This window comes from Humulus lupulus, chromosome 5 (genome assembly GCF_963169125.1).
Source record: "Humulus lupulus chromosome 5, drHumLupu1.1, whole genome shotgun sequence".
Taxonomy (NCBI): Eukaryota; Viridiplantae; Streptophyta; class Magnoliopsida; order Rosales; family Cannabaceae; genus Humulus; species Humulus lupulus.
The window spans coordinates 144,195,177-144,218,687 of record NC_084797.1 but is presented as its reverse complement, the minus strand read 5'-3'; the positions used below and the strand labels follow the sequence as shown (position 1 = coordinate 144,218,687).

The 23,511-nt window shown below is 42.5% G+C and overlaps 1 protein-coding gene and 1 long non-coding RNA gene across 2 annotated transcripts; both read left to right on the top strand.

Annotated features, from left to right (window-relative positions):
* Positions 1-10,082: 10,082 nt before the first annotated feature.
* Positions 10,083-11,924, top strand: LOC133780646 (uncharacterized). The gene is made up of 4 exons (XR_009869472.1): positions 10,083-10,229; positions 10,823-10,975; positions 11,116-11,580; positions 11,704-11,924. It is a non-coding gene; the product is annotated as an uncharacterized LOC133780646 (long non-coding RNA).
* A 3,642-nt stretch (positions 11,925-15,566) lies between these two features.
* Positions 15,567-18,016, top strand: LOC133779553 (uncharacterized). Its single transcript, XM_062219503.1, has 3 exons — positions 15,567-15,779; positions 16,703-16,984; positions 17,123-18,016. The coding sequence occupies exons 1-3, from the start codon at positions 15,567-15,569 to the stop codon at positions 18,014-18,016; spliced, it is 1,389 nt and encodes a 462-aa protein (XP_062075487.1).
* The last annotated feature ends 5,495 nt before the right edge of the window (positions 18,017-23,511 follow it).

Sequence of the window (23,511 nt, the reverse complement as noted above, 5' to 3'; positions counted from 1 at the left end):
TCCATGGTCCCTGCATCACCTTTGAGTAAATCATCTAGAATGTCTCAATTAATTGATTTAATTATCAATTATGATTTTTAAAGTTGACTAGGTCAAGTTTGGAAAATTTATAGAGATATGAGATTTAGAGAATAAAAGAGAATCTTTGGGTAAATTTATGAATATTGATAAATTGGTATCAATATAAATAAATAATATTAAATCAAGTTTCAAATTATAATTAGTTAATTTGAATAAGGATTTAATTAATTAATTAAAAAATAAATAAATAAAAGGTTTTGAATTTAGGCCCAGTTGGGATTTAAATTCAAAACAAAGAGATTGAGCCCAAGTCCATTTATGGCAGCCCAAGGCTTTTATTTTTGTTTATTATTTTTAATTAATTTAAATTTAAATAAATCCCATTAAGTTGCCTATATAAGGAATATGATATCTAGGGTTTTCATAAGCAAGTCAGTCTCAGTTGATTTGGGTAAGTGAAAACCTAGACACTCTAATCCTTTCTTAGCCACAATCTGTTCTTCTTTTCTAGATCTCTATCTCATGTGTTGAGAACCAGCCCACACTAGTTCTAGGTTGATCAAAGGCTTGGTGAGGAAGACTGTGTTGCTGATCTTGTTCAATCTCTTGATAATACTCTGCTACAGAAAGAAATCAAGGGTTAGAGAGATTGAAGGATGGAGTTGTTCCGGTTCCGCTGCGTAATGTAAGTTTTTACTTTACTCTGTATTTGTATCAATTTCATAGGAGCATGTTCTAGGAATTTTCATGTTTGTTTGATAATATGTAAATTGCATGAAAATAAATAAAGATCCTGCAATGAGTTTTCCAACAGCAAGATGGGGCCTACCTGTGGTACTTAGAGCTTGAGGATCTTCCTATCAGTGTTTAGATGCTTGTGCATTTATTCTTTCATCTTAGGCTCAAGGTCACAAGAGTAACTTTGATGCGGTGTCAATTGAGGGCACTCGACTATCCTACGCCTTCGAGTTTCAACAACTCAGGATTTTAGGAGGTCTTGTATAGCATGGTTTTTTCTTAGTGCTTGACACTTAAGACATTTAGTGTTGCCTTAGAGGCTCAATGTCCTTGAAAGTAACTTTAATGTCATCCTGTGTCCCCGAGTCCTAATGACTCGAGACTTTACGAGGTCATTCAAAATAATCTATTTACCCCCTCCCCCCCCCCCCCCCCGGAACGTGGTCACTGGTGGACCAGCTCGAGATTCTTGGTTTGCCCCCCCCCCCCACCCCCCCACCCTCGAGTATACTGCTCGGGACCTAATCATGTGGAAGTAGTGAACTCATTATCCCAAGCCCAGGAGGTTGAGTTCCCTGCCCTTTGACTAGGTATTTCGTGACACTCGAGTTTTAGCACTTGAGGGCTAGCTCTGAGTTCCAACAACTCAGGCCTCCATTTGCATCTCGAGATCATAGGACTGAATCACTGCTCCTCAGCCACGGTGTCCTCAGGATGTAACATCAGTCCATAATCGTGATACTTGGGCTTTATTTACTCTTAGGGTCGATTCTTGACTTTGAGTACAAATGACTCGGGTCCCAACTCACATCCCAAGATCAAAGGACTTGGTTATTATTTCCTGGGCATGGAATCCATGGAAGGTAACCCTAAGTCCATTCTCACGCTATTTTGGGGCAACTAGTGTCAAGCTCCCGCAGAGTATTCTCCTTAAGTCTTAGGCGACTTAGGCTCGTCCCCGAGTACTGAAGACTTGGGCTTCCATTCATATCTTGAGGATTGGAATTTATTTATTACTCCCCGGGCGCACGCTGTTCTCGAGAGAATGCTCTAAATCCAATATCGCATTACTTGGATCTTTTCGGTACTGTTTTTTATCAGGCCACTTAGCTATGGGGTCTTATGACATTAGAGGCGCTTCGCTCATCGACTGGCTAAGCTCCCTATGTCATGGACTTCCCAATGCTACTTTTGCTCAAGGCATATAGGGGACTTGTTCAGCGCTCCTCAGGCGCTATGTCCACGGGAGGTGTCCCAAGTCTATGCCCCAAGACCAAGTACATGGTACTCGGTCTTTTGTTCGCATCTCAAGAATAAGGGACTTGGTCAGAGATCCTCAGGCGCAATGTCCACGGGAGGTGACGCAGATCTGTTCTTACGCTACTAAGATTATTTATTTAGTCTCTATATGTTAAGCCTACTCTGCTTGGAACAAGTTTAGTTTCTTAGGTCACTGACTCAAGACTAGTTTGCTAGGTTTTTTTATTCTTGGGGTAGTAACACTAGGCTTACTTTGCTTTTGACAAGCTTAATTTCCTAGGTCATTCCCCGTGAGGCGTGATGTTGTGTGAGGCTGCCCTAACTCCATGCCCCCAAGTGATCGAAGACTAGTCTACGTTCACTTGTCCAGGCCAACGAGCGGGTGCTCTACGCATAGTACATACAGAACAAAGGACACTAAAAAAATATAAGCAGAAACACAAACAAATGTCTTCTTTACTATTTTTTATCTACACGGTTTCCATTTAATGTGCCAGGAAGCTATAAGGGAGAATACAAAATTTAATAAGGTTTACTACTCATATCACTGGTAATACTGGCGAAGTTTCTCGGCATTCCAGGCATGGGGTATCAACTCCCCATTCAGTCGAGCTAATTTGTATGTCCCCGAACATACAACGCTCTCGGCTTGGCATGGGCCCTCCCAATTAGGTCCAAGCACTCTCGCACCAAGGTCTCGGGTGGCTAAGAAGACTCTTCTCAATACCAGATCTCTGGCCCCAAACTTTCTATCCTTCACTTTAGAGTTGAAATACCTGGCCACTTTCTACTGGTAGGACGCTACTCGAAGCTGAGAAGCTTCATAGAGCTCCTCCATGAGGTCCAGGGACTCTCAGAGTAAGGTGTGGTTTGTGGTCTGGACATACGTGTCCCGTCGGTGTGTGGAGATTGCTGCGTCAATTACGATCATGGCCTCATACCCATAGACCATTGAGAATGGCGCTAGTGGAGGTCCTGGCAGTGGTGCGGTAGCTCCATAATACCCTAGGCAGCTCCTCGGGCCAAGTGCCTTTCACCTGTTCAAGCCTTTTCTTCAATGTGACTTTGAGCGTCCTATTGACTACTTCCACATGCTCATTTACCTAGAGGAAAAGCTTTTCATAACCCTGTGCCACTGGCAGAAGTCCATGAACACCTCGTTGTTGAACTACAGACCGTTGTCGGAGACTATCTTTCTAGGGAGCCCGTAACGACAAACGATGTTCTTGATGATGAAATCTAGAGCCTTCTTGACCGTGATAGTAGTGAGTGGCTCAGCTTCGACCCACTTTGTGAAGTAGTCGATCCCCACTATCGCATACTTCATTCCTCATTTTAGGGTGGGCAGTGACCCGATAAGGTCAATGCCCTAGACCGCAAAGGGTCAAGGACTTGTAATTTGAGTGAGATTGTTCGAAGGAGCTCGAGGTATGTTGGCAAAGTATTGGCACTTGTCACACTTCTTGACATTGTACCTCGCATCTCCATTCATGGTGGGCCAAAAGTATCCTTGTCTCAAGATCTTCATTGCGAGGCTCTGCGCCCTAGCGTGGTCCCTGCAAAAACCCCCATGCACTTCTCGGAGTATCATACTGGCTTCTTGCTTGGACACGCACCGCAACAGGGGCAACGAGTATCCCTGCCTGTACAACTTGTTGTCCATGATAATATTTTTGGGAATAGTGCCCTTAAAGCAATTGTAGTTGACAAATGTTTTAAATAAAATAAATAATTGAATTGAATTATTATATATATAGACTATGTTTGATATTATATGATAATATTAAGTGAATATCATAAAATTCCAAAGTTTATCTATGTGGTCTTAATCTCATATTGGTATGGGAGGATCGAGATTAAGATAATAAACTTAAATAGTTCGCAATAAAATAAAATTATGGAATCTCTAGATTAATTACTACTAGTACGGTCCACTATTATTATGAATACATGTTATCTAGATCCGGGTTACTAGTGTAGTAGGACACTTTAGTGGAGGTACTTTGCATGCTGAGAGTATGTAGAACTGGACCAGATGTGATTTGTTAATACTTGTTTAAACACCATTTCATAGTATTAATCAAACACATCAAATGATGATCATATACACGATGATCTTAATCCTGAGGTTGCTATGAACTCCTATATATGTCATTTAATCTTTTGATTCATGCGTTAAGGTTTTTCAGAATGATCAAGCTAAGAACAATTGTTTTGGGGACTCAATGATGTATATGGTTGGGGACGTAGTTTAACAGATATGGAATCTATACCTTCTTATAGATTGAATAATTGTTCCCTATTGGGTTGCCTTTTGGAACTGGAAAGGTTATAAGCGCTCACGTCGTAAACTTGTTGTGACACAACCTTCACTAGTAAAGACAATGGTACTCTAGGAACAAGATATAGCTAAAAGGGTAAAACATTAATTTTGTTCACTTTTAATTATAAACCATTAATAGAGGATTAACGATGTATGTAATGATTATATCAATGGACACTTTATTCTTTAATGGAGTACTCAGTAAATATATGTCTATAATTATCAAGAGTTCAATCTCATATTTTTAGTGGAGTAATCATGAGATTAATAAATATGATTATTTAATCAAAGAACTTTGATTAATAATGTAATATTTATTATTGGAGCTTGATATTATAGGTTCATCGGTCCCCAGGGTGGCTCTATCAACACCATATAAAGGTTAGAGTTAATACAAGGTTATAATTGTAATTTATAAATTTGAGAAGAATTTTATTCTTCGGGCCAAGCATGCAATTATATGATAATTGAGGTTGAATAATAATTTAGAATTAATTATTAATTTTTTGAAAATATATTTATTAATTTAAATATGTAAATTTCGAATTTCATATATATAAATAAATAAATTTTTAAATTAATTATTTTATTTGAGTGGGAGAAAATAAAATTGGTAAGTCAAAAATAGTTTTTAATTTATTTAATTTTAAAAGATGATGATAATGATGATCATCAATTTGAATTTTGAATTTTGAATTTAAAATTTAAATTTTGAAATATGGTTGTCAACTTTTTCCTTAAAAAGATTAACACATTATTTTGTGGGAGATTGATTTTAATTAAATAATTAAATAAAAGAAAAATGCAAAATCCCTTAAAAGGGAATAGCAGTACACGCTTGACACAGTCCAAAGACTGTACCATGGTGTACCACATATACAGTGAAATTTCATTTTTAGTAATTACCAAATTAATTAAACCCTGTGAATTAATTAAGGTGCGAAATGGTAATTAAATGTTGAAACAGATTTCAATTCTGTCGGGATAGAATCCGAACTTGTCACGACAGAAACTGAACACAATAAAAAAACAGTGCAAAAACAATAAAGAACAACGAATTTTTACAAGGTTCACAAACCCTTTTGGATAACCTACTCCTTGGGACCACACCCAGAGAATAAAACCAATTAATAAATAATCACAAGTACAAAATATTGACTTAAACAAAACAAGACTCCCTCTTGAGATTTGCCGCAACTTTGTTGTACTTCTCTTCACTAATCTGATTCTGATTGAAGCGCTCAACCACTTGAACTCCCTTCAATGGCCAGCGAGTGCTTGCATCCTCCCGACACAAGGCTTGTAAAAATCCTCTCCCAAAGACTATAAAAGTTGTGTTCAAATTACAATGTGTATTCACTCATGAACATGGTATAAACTCACCATAAAAACTAAACACTTTTCTACAAGATCACGTGAATAATATGATCTTGAATACAAATAAGGAACTCTCACAAGTATTACAATACACTCACAAATTATGGACCAACGAGTTTAGTTTTTCTCAATGCCTTAGAAGCCTGTTTATAGAGTATATTTTGTGCTTAGAAAAGCTAAGAAAGAATCTCCTAATAAAAGCAAGAATATTTGAAGATATTCTTGATTGATGAAGAATTGCCTTTTTTAGAAGATTCAGATCCAGCAGATACGACGTTGGTGGGGACAGCTAATACCTGTGTCAAATCAAATTTCTCAAGATAGAAATAATGAATAATTACATCAAAGATTCAGTTCCCTGAAGTTTATTATCTTGAGGTGTACGAAAAAATAAAGACAAATATTCCATAAATGATTTCGAGTAAGTACAGAATATTAGCTTTATATAACTAAGACACAACTTCCCTTTATAATCATATTGTGATAAAATTAAGCTAAATAAGGAATCTTAATATTCCAAAAATCACAATAATGGGAAAGTGATATTTCGAAAATCACAATAAAGAGAAATTAAAAATTATCTTTTAAATAAAAAAATATTTCTATAAAATATGCCAATTTTAAGATTTACATACAAATATTGTATCTGTATAGTTTTTATTTTATTTATTTAATTATTTAATAATTTGAAAATAGTTTTTCAAATTTGGTAAGTTAAATATTTAGCTAAATCAAATCCTATCATCATTATGATATTTTAATATATTACTATTATTATTAGGAATAATAAGGTGATGGAAATATCTCTATATATATGATATAGAATGAAGAGAAGAAAGACAATACATAATACATAGGAACACACAACAATACAGAGACAATTCAGAATAGTTCTTAGAGTTTTTTGTTAGACAAAAACTCTCTCTTTCTTCTTCTTTATTATAGTCATTCTCAGACCATAATCCAAGTTCCCATATGTTGAGAAATACTTATGATTCCTAAAATACAAACTCATATTCTCTATGTGCCCACACACATCTTGAGGTGTAGAGAACACTCCGGAAGATCGTAGTTTGAGTGCTCAAAGCTTTGGATAGGAAGATCGTTAATAATATGAAAAGACTCAAGGACACTTGATAGGTTTCAAGAGGTAAAAGTTTATGTTCTTTATTTTTTGTGTTTAAATGTTGTATATATATATTTGTTGAATTTATTTTTTGTGTTTAAATGTTGTATATAAATATATTGTATATATATATTTGTTGAATGATTAATAGTATTGTATGATAATGTTTCCAGATTATTTTCTTGGTCATATAAATTGTTTATATGATTAATGAAAAAAAAATATTGTTGTTGTTCCTAAAACAATGGGCCCACCACACAAAGTATTCGTTGCGTGCTCTAAATATTTTCCAACAATTGGTACCAGAGCAGGTCATTAATCTATACATATTATTAATTGTTGTGTGGGTTTATATGCATTTTTATATTATATGTGATATATGTTGGAATGGATGGATGTTTTATTTTCATGATGATAGATTCTTAAGGGGTTGTTAATTATGGTGCTTTTGGGTTTAAGAATTGTTCTTAAAATTTCTAGATAAAATGTGTAAGCCAATTTGGGGCATAGAATTTTTGTAATTTTTTTTTCTTTAAAAATTATAAGTAAAAATTTTGTTGTGGCCTGAGCCCAAGCCTTAAGCCCGAGCCTAGCCACGAGCTGTGCCAGCCAGGCCTTGCGCGCATCTCAGCCAGACCCACGCCCCAGCCACTGTCGCGCCCCTGTGCCCATGAACCACACGCCCCTGCACACAGGCACCGCGCGCCCCTGCACCCAGGCACCGTGCACCCCTACGCACCATCCCAGCCGCACGCGCCTGCTGCCACACCGCGCCCCTGTCGCAAGCCTCCTACGCTCACCCGAGCCCCACCACCGGACCACCAGCTGCCACTGCCCCTTGGTACAACACCTAGTGTGTTATTACCATAATTATATTTTTTTAATCATTCATTTAATTAAAAATCATAAATTGAATTAAAATTGTTTTAATTTTGAAATGTCTTTAATTGAAATAATGGTGATTATTTACCTTAATTAAAAATGTTTTAATTGTTATCTTCCATAATTAAAATTGCTTTAATTAAAATTTTCTTGAATTTTAATTTTTTAATTAAATTACCCAAATTCAAATTGGGCCTTAGAAACTTTTATGTGTTAAAACTCAAAGTTTAATTATTTTAAAAGTTTGTTTAAAATAATTAAAAAGCTGTATAATTCAAAATGGATATGGAAAAAGGGTGGCATTGGCTCAACAAGACTACATCTCAAGGTTCAAGATCAAAGTGTTCTTTATCAAGCCTTAGTTAGTCTAGGTTACATTTTTATGTATATTTTTGCAAGTGTTGTAATTTTTTCTATAAATACCCAAAGATTACCATACCCGCTTTTATTTTATTTATTTATTATAAATGTTTGAATGTGATTAAAATGTTTTATATTCTGTCGTGCATTATAACATGTCAATCATATACCCACACAGTATACAACTTGCATGCATTACATTCGTGTAGAAATATGCTATTAAGAACGTCATATATATTGTTATATGCTTATATTTGATAATTCATATAATAATGAATTTAGTCTTAAATTAGTTAATATGGTAAATCAAAATTAAAGTTGTTTAATTTGTTGTTTTAATGAAAAATGTTTTATTAAAATAAAAATGATATTCTCTTAGTTAAAGCAAAATTAGAATTAGAATTAAGGGCACAATTTTGTTTTTGGTTTTGCTTAATTAGATTAGTAATTAATATAATATCATTTGGTAAAAATAATTAAATTTATTTTACAACTAAATTAAAAAAAATATTGATTTTGTGAAAAAAAACACACTTTTCCAAAATATCGAGTGGGAAAGGGGGTTATGACAATAAGTCACATGATCTCCATTATTGGTTGAACACCGTGAGGCATAAGAAGGGCCTTGTGTCGCCTCCGTTTGCAGCCTCCCTAAAAAAAGGCTTCCGAATATGTTTATTTTATCTCAAGGTTGACTTCTCTTATGAGAATATAATTAGTGATGTATTTCAAGTTTGACTGACCCTAAGGCACACTCTTGAGCTAAGTCATTGATTGAAAATAATGGGTTACACTCCAAAGGTGTATCTAGGCTTTTGAGCACGACTAGTGCATCTTGACCAAACTAGCGGTAGTTCATAAGTCAAAAGAGAAAAAGGCGATTTTAAGTTTTCACTTATGAAATTGAGATTTGTCTCAAAATTAATTTGGAGTTAGTCTGACCTACCCCAAGGTGGTCCATTAACTTTTCAAATTAATTTATCGTGGATTAGTATATATTTTTTATGTGTTTTTATATGTTGCATTCATGCATCATATTTACTTTTCCAAATAAAATCTTATATTTATTATATGTTTTAATTCCTTATATTTTATTTATTTATTTCCAGCAACAATGGTTAATCCTCTTAATCCTGATCAAGAACCTCAAAATGAAAAAGAATCACACTACTACAAAATACCCTTTATGGGACACTTTTTTAGGACACACACATAAATGCAAGTCCTTAAAAATATTTATAGAGTTTTTAGGACACTCATTGAGAGTCTTGAAAAAACACAATTTAGGACTCGCAATGAGTGTCCTAAAAAAATCTCGGCTAAAAAATGAGTGTTTTACTTTACAATTTTAAGGACTTGTTTTGGGAGTCCTTAATAGTCTTTAAGGACTCACTTTTCGAGTCCTAAAAACACATTGGCTGAAAAATTAGGAATGGTGAATTTTAAATATTCGCTTTGCGAGTCCTAAAAGAGTATTAAAGACTCGCAAAGCAAGTTCTTAAAATTGTTAAGTAAAAGAGCATAAAAACACTCATTGTTTCGAAAATATAGGGTTAAAATACATATTTGGGGATTTATTTCAGTCACACACAAGATATTTTTAATTTAAATAAAAAAATTGTGTTAACTAAAAAAGAATTTATATATTAGATATCAGTTTTTTTGTAATTAAATAAATAAGAAAATTTTTAAATAAAAAAAAATCTGAAACATAAATATTTTTTCCCTATTTTCTCTCTTTCGACCTCAAATATCATAATAGACACCTAGGTCATTATTTTTTCTCAACAACGCAAAACCACAAGAAGAATAAAAGGAGAAGGCTGTACGGCGGCAGGGGCTCGGGGGATGGTGGTTGACGGCGACAAGGGGATCGGGGTCGGGGTCGGGCTGTACGTACAGGGGCAGGGGCTCGGGGCTGGGCTCGACGGCAACAATTGGTGGCTCAGGGGCTGGGCTCGACGGTGGGTGGGGGGTCTCGGGTCTGGGCTCGATGGCGCAGGGGGCTCGGGGTCGGGTTGTACAGCGGCAGGGGCTCGGGGTTAAACCAAATAATAAATAATCAGCTCATTGCCTTGGTTTTTTCTGTTTCTTTCTTCTTCCTCTTCTTGGATTCTAACTGTTGATGATGTTTCCAGTGAGGTAATTGGTTTGCATCTATAATTGGTAAAATGAACAAATGTAGTCTTACTCTCTTTATCTGTTTCTCGACTTCCATTTCCATTTTTTCTGCTCACTTGACTGGAATTCATCTACAAGTTATACTTAATTATGTGCAACTAGACCAACAAAGCTTGTTCGAGATACTGAAATGATAGCACCATGTCCAGCAACAATAATTTATCCAACAAGTGGAGGCAACATCCATTGTTTCAGAGCGATGACCCCCAGTGCCATATTTGACATCCTATCACCTCCATACTCTTCAGAAATTGGGCGACATTGCACTTATTTCCGAACATCTCCAAGAAAAGATTTTCTTGGTAATAAAAGCTTTATTTTTGTTACTGAGTAATGCAGTCAAATTCTATTTTTCTGAAACCTTGTTAGAAGTACGAATGCTTTAACTTTGAAAGATTAATTCAATTATAAATCATTGAGTCTATTCTTTATTGGAATGAAGGTAGTCTTGAGTTGGATGGAGTTACAACTCCTGAAGTGACATGGTTAGAGGAACATCAACCTCCTAACAATTTTGTGATTCGGAGATACTGAAATGTTAGCACCATGTCCAGCAACAATACTTTATCCAACAAGTGGAGGCAACATCCATTGTTTCAGAGCGATGACCCCCAGTGCCATATTTGACATCCTATCACCTACATACTCTTCAGAAATTGGGCGACATTGCACTTATTTCCGAACATCTCCAAGAAAATATTTTCCTGGTAATAAAAGCTTTATTTTTGTTACTGAGTAATGCAGTCAAATTCTATTTTTCTGAAACCTTGTTAGAAGTACGAATGCTTTAACTTTGAAAGATTAATTCAATTATAATTCATTGAGTCTATTCTTTATTGGAATGAAGGTAGTCTTGAGTTGGATGGAGTTACAACTCCTGAAGTGACATGGTTAGAGGAACATCAACCTCCTAACAATTTTGTGATTCGGAGAGGGCTGTACAAGGGTCCTGTTATTAGAACTTGAGAATTTCTTATTTTGATGTTCTTTACATTTTAGTCAAATTTGCTTTACTTGATAGGAAACATTGAGGGGAACTATGGTATATGAGTGGTTGAAATGACCATGGCAATAATATTTTTGGCTATGTAAGTTGGGCATTTGGTTTTGTACATAATAAAACAGTCGTACACTCGTTGATTTACTTACTGACCTCACATGAAGCTTGTAGAGTAGTCTCTGAAAGTTCTTTTGTACAAGCATATTATGTTCTTTTTTTATGGGCTGATATTTGATATTTTTTATGTCTTTTGTAGGGCCTAATTTGAAGTAATTTGGATACAATTGTTAGTTTTGTTCTCTTAGTTTTGAAGTAAGCACAACATATGAACTTGAGATATATGGAAACTAGTGATTTTCTGCTAATTGTGGCCATTGCAACTTGCAAAGCTATTGAGTGTTGAAATTTTTTACTTAATTACTTGTGTTAATACAGGGTTGCCTACAAAATAATCAGACAACTCTGGAATGAACTCTTTTTCCTTGGATACATATTTGAAACCAAGTATGCCTCTCTTTCCCTCCACATATTGAAAGAGGTTTATTAGTCACTCCATTGGGACTAGGAGGGAGGTATTTATGAGATAACATATAGTTTTATGGTGTCACACATGTATTAGTAGTTAAAGAACGAAAAACTTTTGTTGATAGATTTTTTTTCCACTCCAAAAACTAAATGACTTATTTTTTTTCTTGCTTGGGAAACCCCATGTATGCTTGTTGTAAATGTGGGAATACGCCACCCTCGCTATGCGAGGGTTCCCGGTAGGCCATCAACGTGCACCCCATCCCCTCAAGCATCAAGCCTCGCCTCGCCTGCACACGGGAGAAGAAGGTCAGCCTCGCTACGCGAGATACCCTCGCTGTGCGAGGGTGTGACCTTTTTGTGGCGCCCGTGCCCCGAGCCTCGCTACGCCTAAACCCAGGGGGAAGAGGGACAACCTCGCTATGCCAGGGTGCGGTCTCGTTGCGCTGCCCGTGTCTTCAGCCTCGCTATGCGAGGCACCCTCGCTATGCGAAGGTGTGGCCTTGTTGCACTGCCCGTGTCCTCAGCCTCGCCTCCATGTGACCTGCGTAGGCCAGCCTCGACTCCTAGCGCCTTGGCTTCTCATGACACATGTAGGTTGAAGCCTCCTTGACATTGGCATGAGGAGCACTTAGAGACACTTAATGGGTGTGCCGAGCGAACATTGGGCATCAAACGGGGATTGATGAGGACGACCGGGTACAGGACACGTGTACTGACACAGGGCGTACGGTTGTGAAGAGAACAGAGGCACGCCCTGTCATCTGCATCTGAGGAGTAGTGGCAGTACGGACCTGTACGAAGAGTAGTGGTACCACTTGAACACCCCCGCCCATACGCCAGAGCCGACAATACTATGTCCTAGGCCACGACTCTGGCATTATCAGGGTAGACACCACTACGCCCTGAGCCACTACACTATCAGAGTACCTGTGTACGTCCCTGTCTCCTGGGACTTGTTTGTATCAGGGGCCAATAGAGCCCCCCTATAAATAGGCTCCAACCTCTCAGTTTAAGGGGTTGAAAAAATGATTGTATGAAAGAGACTTAAGAAATATATGATCCTTGTTTCATTGTTGCTCTGGTTTTCTTTCTGTTGATTCAAGTTCTTTCCATCTGATTCAAAGCTTTCCGTAGTATAGCGATCAAAGTTTTCTAACCTTTAATCGTTGATGAGTTCTTACCATCAACAGTTTGGCACCGTCTGTGGGAACCTAAGTACCAAGCTACTGTTCTATCATTACTCCCAGCAGGAAGGAATGTCGTGGCGTTCAAAGCGACTCAGGGAGCCACGAGAGGTGGAAGTCCACCTTAATGGAGTTCAGCTGAAGGCCTCCATGAAGGATCCACCTCCACCCAGGGATATGGAGCCCCCAAGGGACCCTGAGGTTCACGAGGATGATAGGGAGGCCTCATCACCGGCCATCCCGCCTGGTGAGAATCCTCCAAGGACAACTACCGCACCACCCGGGAATGCCAACGAGTTCCTGCCTCCCAAACCACCATAGGTACCGAACTCCGGCTGGCAGGACCTGGGCCCCTCGACGCGTAGACATGATAAACATCCCCAGGTCCATTCCATGAGCTCGAGTTCTAAATCTCGTTTCTATGAAGAGGAGATTCATGAGCTGCACCGTAAGAACCAAAGGCTGGAGACCACCCTAGAGAACATGCAAGAGGTGCTGAATGGCCTGTTGCAAGGTAAGCGGAACGTGACCCTGCCCAAGAGGAAAGAGAAAGGTCAGGAAACCACTGTCCCGATAGATGACGGGAGGACCAGACACTCCACCAGTAATACCCCCAGGGAGAAGCCGCATGAGCATCCCGGACCATCGAGGCCACCCCAGGGGCCAGGGCAAGGGAACAATGTTGGCTCTCGCAACGACATCGAGGTCACCTCAAACAGGACGCCCTCGGATCTACGAGAAGAGCTCAACAAGAAGAGGGCGGATAAGAGGACTACCCCTCCTACTGTCCCCTGGGACGACAAAGGAAAGGAAGATGTCAACCCGTCCATGTTGAGAGACTCCCTGAAGAAGAGGAGGCAAGACCTCGATACAGAGATGAGGAGCCTACGGAGTAAGATTTTCACCGCGTCTGGAGGACAAAGCCTTGAGGAGGAGCTCAACCATGAATCGCCCTTCACCTAAGAAATCCAAGCCATCCGACTCCTAGCCAACTTCAAGGAGCCTCATATGACCCCGTATGAAGGAAGCACCGACCCCAAATACAATCTAGACGCATTCAATGACTTGATGAAGTTAAGGTGGATTAGTAGCGGGGCTAGATGCCACTGTTTCGCACTCATGTTGAAAGGACCAGCGTACAAATGGTTTAAAAGACTTCGACCAGGATCCATCAGGTCTTGGCAACAGTTTTCAGATGAATTTCTCCAACAACATCATGTCGTGCGTGATTATACAATGCTGGGCACCAGCCTCGCCAATGTAAAACAGGGTGAAAATGAGAGTCTAAAAAGCTACCTCCACAGGTTTAACATGGAAGCAGCCAAAGTGGGGAGCTTGACCTGCAGGGAGTTAAAAATGGCCATCACCGCAGGGGTGCATCTAGGAAGCAAATTGTGGGATAATATGCTCAAAAGGGAAGTCACAAACCTATATGACTTCTACGGGAGAGCGCAGAAGTATATTCGTGTAGAGGATGGCCATGCGAACTTAAAGGCGAGAAAGTGTGAGTCCACTGCAAAGCCCCCAACTAATGAAGGGTAGAATGGAGCAAAGAAGAAGATGACGTACGAAGGGTCGAGGGATGATCATTATAGAAAGCCCAAGCGGGGCAGTGACCATAGGCAAACGGCTTATACTTTCTATACGAGCCTGACAGATACAAGGGAGCATATCTACCTCACCAACGAAAAGCGGGTTCCCTTCAAGAAGCCCCCGCAAATGAGAAAATACCGGTCCAAAAAGGATCCCAGTAGATACTGTCAATACCACAAGGATATTGGTCACACCACAGTAGAGTGTATTCATTTGAAAGAAGAAATTGAGGAGCTCATCCGCAGGGGACACCTGGGCCGATATGTTAGGAGAGAAAGGCCAAAGTCAGAGGATGAATCAGTGACGACTCAGATGCAAAGAGGAGCTCCAGAGATTCAGGGAGAAGTGAGAACTATTTTCGGAGGTCCGGGGTTCGGGGGAGACTCCCGCAGAGGATGAGATCGGTACGCTAGAGAAGCCAGGCGAAGTCCACCACCCTGTGTCATGAGTTTGGAACAGCGACCTCCAAAAAGCTTCAAAGGATAAAATGACTCGATCACTTTCACTGAGGAGGACGCACGGGGGGTGCACTACCCCCATAACGACCCTATGGTGTTGACGGTTCAGTTGGCCAATATGCGGGTGCATCGGGTTCTGGTGGACAATGGCAGCTCAGTGGATATCATGTATCGTCCCGCCTTGGAAAAGATGGGGCTGGGCATCCGCCACTTGAAGCCCTGCCAATCTTCCCTATATGGATTCACGGGGGACTCGATACAACCCCTAGGGATGATCGAATTGGCACTAACCATGGGGGAGCAACCCCGACAGACTACAGTCATGGCAAACTTCGTCGTTGTGGATTGTGTGTCAGCTTTCAATGCGGTATTGGGGAGACCATCCCTGAGAGAATTGAAAGCGATAACTTCCATATATCACTTGGTCGTCAAGTTCCCAACTCCCGGAGGAGTAGCTAGTATGAAGGGAGAATAGAGAGAAGTGAGGGAGTGCTACAACACCTCCCTCTGTGCATCCGTGAAACCACGAGAACCGATGGCCATGGTGATACACGAGGCACCACGCACACCCACTGGAAGCCCGCAGGAGCTAGACCCCAGAACCGTGGAGGAATCAAGGGCGGAACCTGTGGAAGAAATAGAGGAGGTTGAAGTAATGGAGGAATCGTTGAGAAAATTGAAGGTAGGAAAAAGTCTTCAGAATGACGTGAAGGAGAGGCTGATAAGGTTTTTGGAGGATAACCTAGATGTATTCGCATGGAGTCACGAAGATATGGTGGGAATAGATCCTAGTGTCATGTGCCACCATTTGAATATCTCCACTGAGGAAAGGCCTGTTAGGCAGAAAAGACAAGCACTGGACCCGGAGAGGTACGCAGCCTTGAAGGAGGAAGTAGACAAGCTGAAGGCCAATGGGTTCATTCGCGAGTCATTTTACCCTGTATGGGTGTCGAATCCGGTGCTGGTCCCAAAACTGAATGGAAAATGGAGGACCTGCGTGGACTTCTCAAACCTAAATAAGGCATGTCCAAAGGATAGTTTCCCACTCCCGAGGATAGATCAGCTGGTGGATGCGACGGCTGGGCATGAATTACTTAGCTTCATGGATGCCTACTCCGGGTACAACCAGATTCCTATGAACCCAGGTGATGAAGAGCATACGTCATTTATAACGGATAGAGGGCTCTACTGTTACAAGGTGATGCCCTTCGGGTTAAAGAACGTGGGTGTTACCTACCAAAGGTTTGTCAACAAGATGTTCGCTAACCAGATAGGGAGGAACATGGAGGTATATGTTGACGATATGCTGGTGAAGACCCGTAATGTCGCAGAGCTCAACAAGGACCTAAGGAGATGTTTGACACACTCAGGAAATATCGAATGAAGCTGAATCCAATCAAATGCACTTTCGGTGTATCCTCAGGGAAGTTCCTAGGGTTCATGGTCAACTCCAGAGGCATCAAGGCTAATCCTAATAAGATAAAGGCCTTGATAGAGATGAGCCCACCCAAGAGTAAGAAGGAGGTGCAATGCCTAACGGGAAGGGTGGCGGCCCTTAATAGATTCATCTCGAGGTCGACTGACAAGTGCCTCCCCTTCTTCAACAACCTAAAAGGGAGCAAAAAGTTCGCTTGGGATGAAGAGTGTGAAGAAGTGTTTATCAAGCTGAAGGAGCACTTGGGGAAGCCACCCCTGTTGGAAAAACCTGAAAAGGGTGAAAAGCTATACTTGTACTTGGCAGTGTCCGAACATGCCGTAAGCGCGGCTTTGGTTAAAGGGGAGAAGAAGCATCAACGACCCGTGTACTATATCAGCAAGCGGCTGGCGGACGCGGAGAATCGATACCCTGAGATTGAGAAGTTGGCATATGCATTAGTGGTGGCTTCAAGGAAGTTAAGACCCTACTTCCATGCTCATGCAATCGAAGTTCTCACTAATAGTCCCCTGAGACAGGTCCTGCATAAGCCTGATACCTCAAGAAGACTGATGAAATGGTCGATCGAGTTGAGTCAATTTGATATCGTTTATACCCCGAGAGCTTCCATCAATGGACAAGTGCTCGCAGACTTCATAGTGGAGTTCACTAGTCAGCCGAGTGAAGGAAGAAGTGAAGAAGAGGGGCAGTCAGTTGCAGAAAGGGAGACAAGGAGTTTTGAGGGATGGAGCCTGCATGTGGATGGGGCATCCAACGAAGGAGGATCTGGAGCAGGCATCATGATGACTGGACCCGAAGGACTGAGGATGTACTACGCAATACGGTTTGGATTCGAAGCCTCGAACAATGAGGCAGAGTATGAAGCGCTTCTGGCAGGACTGCGATTGGCCCAGGGGTTGAAGGTAACACATCTACACATCTATAGTGATTCACAGTTGGTGGTATTCCAGGTGAAAGGGGAGTACCAAGCGAGGGGACCCAAGATGGCTACATACTTGGAAAGGGTAAGAAGTTATTTGGAGCAATTGGTGGAATATAGCATAGAGCAGATCCCGAGAGAGAAGAATACCCATGCTGATGCCCTCGCGAAGCTGGCTTCCACTAGAGATGGAGATACCCTCGAATCAGTGCCTGTAGAATACTTACCAAGGCCAAGCATTGCCAATCCAGACGTTCACATGGTCAACGCCCCGAAGGAGTCATGGGCTAGCCCGATTATAGACTATCTGAAGGATGGAGTGGTGCCAACAGACAAGAGGGAGGCTAGGAGACTAGTTTACAAGGCAGCCCGATACAGCTTGGTAGATGGGGTCCTGTACAAAAGGGGGTTTTCTGTGCCACTCTTGCGGTGTGTTGATGAGGAAGAAGCTATGAAGGTGCTGTATGAAATCCATGAGGGTGAATGTGGCAACCATGCAAGTGGACCATCCACGGCTCGGAAAGCCATGAGGCAAGGGTACTACTGGCCTTCCATGGAGAGAGATGCTAATGATTTCGCAAGGAAATGTGACAAATGCCGAAGGCATGCGAACTACCCCCAAATGACTTGACCAGCATGACCAGCCCTTGGCCCTTCACTGTCTGGGGGATAGACCTGATTGGCGCCCTCCCCCCAGGGAGAGGTGGAGCGAAGTACGCAGTGGTGGCCATAGATTACTTCACCAAGTGGGTCGAAGCAGAACCTCTAGTGAAGATAATAGCCAAGCATATCACTACCTTTGTCAACAAATTCATTGTCTGCAGGTTCGGAGTACCCTACAAGATTATTTCTGACAACAGCACTCAACTTGAAGGGGGAACGTTCGAGGAATACTGTAGGGAAAGGGGCATAAGGAGGAGCTTCTCGGCCGTCATGGATCCACAGGCCAATGGGCAGGTGGAGGCCATTAACAAAGTCCTAAAGAGAAACTTAAAAACAAAACTAGAGAAGATGAAGGGTGCTTAGGTCGAGGAGTTACCGAACGTGCTTTGGGCCTACAGAACCACTCTACGCACTACCACTGGAGAGACCCCCTTCTCCTTAGCATATGGATGTGAGGCTATCCTCCCGATTGAGATAAAGGTTAACTCGCACAGGATACAGGCATACGAGGACCAGGTCAACCATGCGGCAATGGCCGAAAGCTTGGACATGCTGGAAGAGAGAAGGGAAAAGGCGCAAATGAGGGTGGCGGTATACCAGCAACGGGCAACCAGGTATTACAACTCGAGGGTGCGAGAGAGAATGTTTAGAATAGGCGACTTGGTATTAAGAAAAGTACTCCCCAACACGCGAGACCTGGGGGCGGGGGTACTTGGGGCAAACTGGGAAGGGCCATACCAAGTCGCTCAGTACATACCACCAAACACCTATAAGCTGGCGCGCATGGACGACACCGTCATACCTCGAGCGTGGAATGCAGAACACCTTAGGAAGTACTACCAGTAAGACTTCCACTCCCAACGCAAGCAGTAGCTGTGTTTAGTTTGTTGCAGGTTATGCTATCTTAGTAGACGAGAATCAAAGAGGTTACCTAGATAACCTCCCAAGTAGATGTAAGCCTTTTATCTATTTATATATCGTTGTAATCTGACTGCTATGAATGAAATTGTTCACCACTTCGTATGTTACTTACTTCTTTATGCGAGCATCAACTAAAGTCCCCGCCAAGATAAATCTCACCAGGTACTTGGGGGGTAGGACAACACGAGTTTAAAAAAAAAAATCTCTTATATTCAAAAGGATTAGCTACCCTTATGAATATCAAGGGAACAGTTTAATAGGATGACCTCTAACTAAAGGCCGACACCCCAAGAGGTGAGGCAGTAAGGAGGGAATCACCCGATAAGTCTAGATCGGCCATTAAGCCAGCTAGCCAAAAAGGGTCTTACAAGGGACCCTTGAAAAAATAGTACTAGGTATAACGACGAGAAGGACGCTTCTCGCAAAAAAATAACAAGCGCGCGCAAAAAAAAAAAAAAGGACCCCAACAGCCCAACGGGTTAACGTGTCCTTACAAGTATAATCAAGGTGCACCAGAAAGATTATCGCCATCAGATCAAGGAAAAATATGTAATCCACGAACAATAGTAATAAGAGGGACTTGCCAGAGCCCCTTAAGTTTGATTAAAAAAAAAAAAAGAAGAAGAAGAAATGGTGCGAGGGATTACATAACAAAAGCATACATAGACTGAGTACAAAGGAACCTACAAATCTCCATCTCGACCCTTCCACTCAGAAATCTTCTCGACGGCATAGTCCCCAAAAGGAGATAGGTCCACGGTGGGGTTAGTCCTCCAGACAGCATGCAACGTTTTCTTGATTATGCGATTCTCAGCGTTCACAAGCTCAACCTCGAGCGTAGGGATCCTCCCATTTAGGGTTTGGATGGTAGCCTCTAGCTGAACGTTGGTATGAGAGGTTGATGCAGCCCGGGCCAAGGTGGCGTCCCTCTGGCACATTGCCTCGGCCTGTTGACTTGACAAGGCATCCTTTGCAGTCTCGGCCACCGACAGGTTCCCCAGTGCCTCCTCAAGCTCATGTTGCAATCGTTGGGCCAATGAAGAGTGGGAGGCAAGCAGCCGATGACTCAAGATGGAAGCCTGAGTGAGGGCGAGGATATGAAACAAAGCCTCAAGGGTCAGATGATATACCAGAAATAATGTAAAAAGTATATATATGACCATCATAAATGAATAAACCAAGTATCACGAAAAATACCTGTAGGGAGGCTCGCATATAGGCATTCTCTAGCTCAGCCTCGAGGACATTGTACAGCGTCCCCCATTCACCTTTGGGAAAGTTTCCCAGATGATGGCTCATGGCTTCCCCATACTGGCTCTCCAGAGGATGATCTTCAGGAATAGAAACATCAGCTGGGCCGGGGGAGGCGTGAGTGCCTGCCGAGGCCCGCTTTGGCAGGGATGGGGACCGAGAAGGCCCTGACCCATCTGCAGTTGTGCGGGGATCAGAAGAGTGCAGAGTCGTTTCCTTGGGTAAAGAGGCGCCTGTAGATGCCCGCCTGGGATACCTCCTCGGGGGTAAAGGAGCCCCATCAAAAGGAGGAATGACAAAATTCCTTCTAGGCACGGAAGGGCAAGGGACAGGGGCATCGAAGGCAAACTCGCCGCCAGGCGTCGACGGCGACATCCGAAAGGTAGCACCGCCAGTATTACCATCATCGGCTACACCCTTAGCCCTGCCAGCAGCAGAGTACAAGCAGGAGTAGTTCTCAGACACCACGGTCTCCTCAATGTCCATATGGTCGCCCGGGGGGTAGACATAATCCTTATCGGCTACTTCATCATAATTTCTTTCATCGTGACCATATACCCACGGACTCTCAAGTACGGGTGCCGCTGGGGGTAGATCCACAGATTCGGGTGATGTAGGGCGTGGACCCGCAGGGTCGGGTGATGTAGGGCATGGACCCGTAGGGACTGGTGATGCGGGGTCAGGTGACGCGGGGCGTGGATCCTCAAATTCAGATGAAATGGAGCATAGGGTAACTGTCTGGTCTGGGGTCAGCAACCCGTGCAAGAGGAGATTGCTCTCTGTGAAAAGGGCGCTGGCTTGTTTGCATCCCTTCGACAGGGCCAGGATTTGTATTACTCGGTCATGAGCCGACCGTTTCAAGTTGGGACCAACAACCCCTAAGAGACCTGCCATCAAACGAAAAAAAATAACAACAGTTAGAAAAGCTATAAAAAAAAAAAAAAAGAGAGAAGTCGAGTAATAAGAGAAACCTCTGATATATGGGATCAAAGTGAGAATAGCCTTACGTGGGGTGTTGAAGCTAAAGTGTCAGGCCTGCCCACTATAAGTAAAGAAGTAGTCTGACTTCCACGACCCCTTATTGGAAATGGAGCCCTCCACGAGGGAACTCCCTTTAAGGGTCACGGCTTCCTGGAGTTGGTAGAACCCGGGGGCCGATGTATTCTCCCTCAGGGTGAAGAAGTAATGAACCTCGCTTATCGAAGGCCCCCTAGAGTACACCTGACGGTACAGCACATATAGGCAGCTAAGCATCACCCAGGAGTTGGGGGACAATTGTAGTGGCGCCAGTTCAAAGTAGTCCAACACTTTGATGAAGAAAGGGTGAAGTGGCAAAGCTCCACCAGATCGGATTATGGAATCGCTGAATGTCACGAACCCTTTTGGCGGTGCGGACGCGCGTTCCTTGCGCTCTAGTATAACGAACTTGAGATTCAATGCTAACTTATGAGCTTTCAGCATGTTGCCCAGTTTCTTCAGGGTAAGTGTGGACCTGCCAGTTTCATCGGAAGTGTCCAAGGCTCTCTTCGACATCTCGGGTACCTGGACAAAGATAGGCAGTTTATGAGCAATAGACTTTGTGAGGGTCCTGGAAGATCCCCCACACGTCCTATGTCTACCAGCGCTTTGCTTGACCCTAGGGCGCAAGACCTGGGATAGGAGAGGAAGCACGGGCGGAACCATGGAAAGGAACTCTGGTTCAACCAATTCACGTCTACCGCCTTCGAAGGAGGAATCCCTACAATCAGGAGACTCGTCATGACAAAAGGAAAAAGGCTCAGGGGGCAAGTTTTCTTCTAGGCAAGCAATTTCATAAAGGCAATCCTGGAGGATTGATTGTAGATGGGACATGTGTGTCGCTTGCTGGGGGGAGAGACCAAAACCCGCGTCCCTGGGGTGGGATTCTAGCTCCTTCTCCAGGCTGCACGCTTTATGTTTGAGGTAGGACAGTCTCCACAGGTATAGCGCCCGCACACCCCCGCGGTTAGAGGGTCTATGTGCGTCGACCCCTGAGTCAGAGGATGACAACTCAATAAATTCAACATTGGATGGACCTTCGGGACATCGCCTAGACGCCATGGACCAGCTAAGACTCGAGGGCGTGTACGCATAAGGGTGACCCTATATCTACAACATGAGTGTGAGGGGTATAAGAAAAGGGCCTATGTATGGGTACTGGAAAGGCTATATGAAAAGAATGACAAACTCTGAAGAATGAGTGTCGTGCAACCATTAATTCTACCCTCGCGTAATCAATGCAAAACAAAAGGAAGAAGAGAGGAAGGAGGCATACCTGTGGGAATATGAAGCTGAAGGGGTGCAAGGATAGACTTGCGTAGGAGCAGGGGCAAGACCGTAGGAGCAAGAGAATGCCCAGCGTCACCGCAAAGCTAAAATATATATATATATATTAAAAAAAAAAAAAGGAAGATGAATAACGAAAATAAAAGAAAGGTTACCTCAAGAATGCTTTGGAGGAGGATAGAACCCTTGAACTCTTGAAAGTGAGTTGGAGGGAATGCCACTAGGCTAGGCAAGTCTTGGTGTGGAGAAATGGCTTCAAGCCTTGGGGTATTTATAAGGAAAGTCAAGGCCCCCTAGCCATTGGATCTATATCCCTATGAATGGTGGAGATCAAGAGTATGGGTAACCTTGGGATCCGCAATTGAGAATGATTGGCCCTTATGCAATCTTAGGAATTTTCATGGATCCCCCAAGAGTTAGGTGGTTGTTGTGTTTCTTGGGGCATTATAAAGAAACACAACTCCAAGTCTCACCTCGTATTTCTCGAGCGACGTTGGGAAACTTTCCAAGGCTAAGTCCCCCAAAGTTGGCCATACATGTCAAGAAAGAGAAAAAGAGAGAGTCTACAAACACACTTAAAAGTGTACTTATAGACTCGGGGGGAAGTGTAAATGTGGGAATTTTTCCCTTGTGAACTCCATTCACAGGTGAAGCTCTACACTACGAGACATCCTAAAAGCTACTTATGGTCCGCACAAGGGGACAAGGACGTCACACGGTGTTGAGGGAATTAGGCTAAGAGGGCCACCCTTGCTATGCGAGGGCCCTCGGCCGCTTGTCAATCCGAACGCCACCCTCGCTATGCGAGGGTTCCTGGCTGGCCATCTACGTGCGCCCCATCCCCTTAAGCATTGAGCCTCGCCTCGCCTGCACACGGGAGAAGAAGTTCAGCCTCGCTACGCAAGACACCCTCGCTGTGCGAGGGTGTGACCTTGTTGCGGCGCCCGTGTCCCGAGTCTCGCCACGCCTACACCCGGGGAGAAGAGG

What these genes read in the sequence shown, in the direction of transcription:
- LOC133779553 (XM_062219503.1), top strand. Translation starts at nt 15,567, where the DNA reads ATGGCCATGGTGATACACGAGGCACCACGCACACCCACTGGAAGCCCG. An exon ending in TTTTGGAGGATAACCTAGAT is followed by an intron (nt 15,780 to 16,702) that starts GTATTCGCATGG and finishes ATCAAGCTGAAG; the next exon opens with GAGCACTTGGGGAAGCCACC. An exon ending in CTAATAGTCCCCTGAGACAG is followed by an intron (nt 16,985 to 17,122) that starts GTCCTGCATAAG and finishes TTCACTAGTCAG; the next exon opens with CCGAGTGAAGGAAGAAGTGA.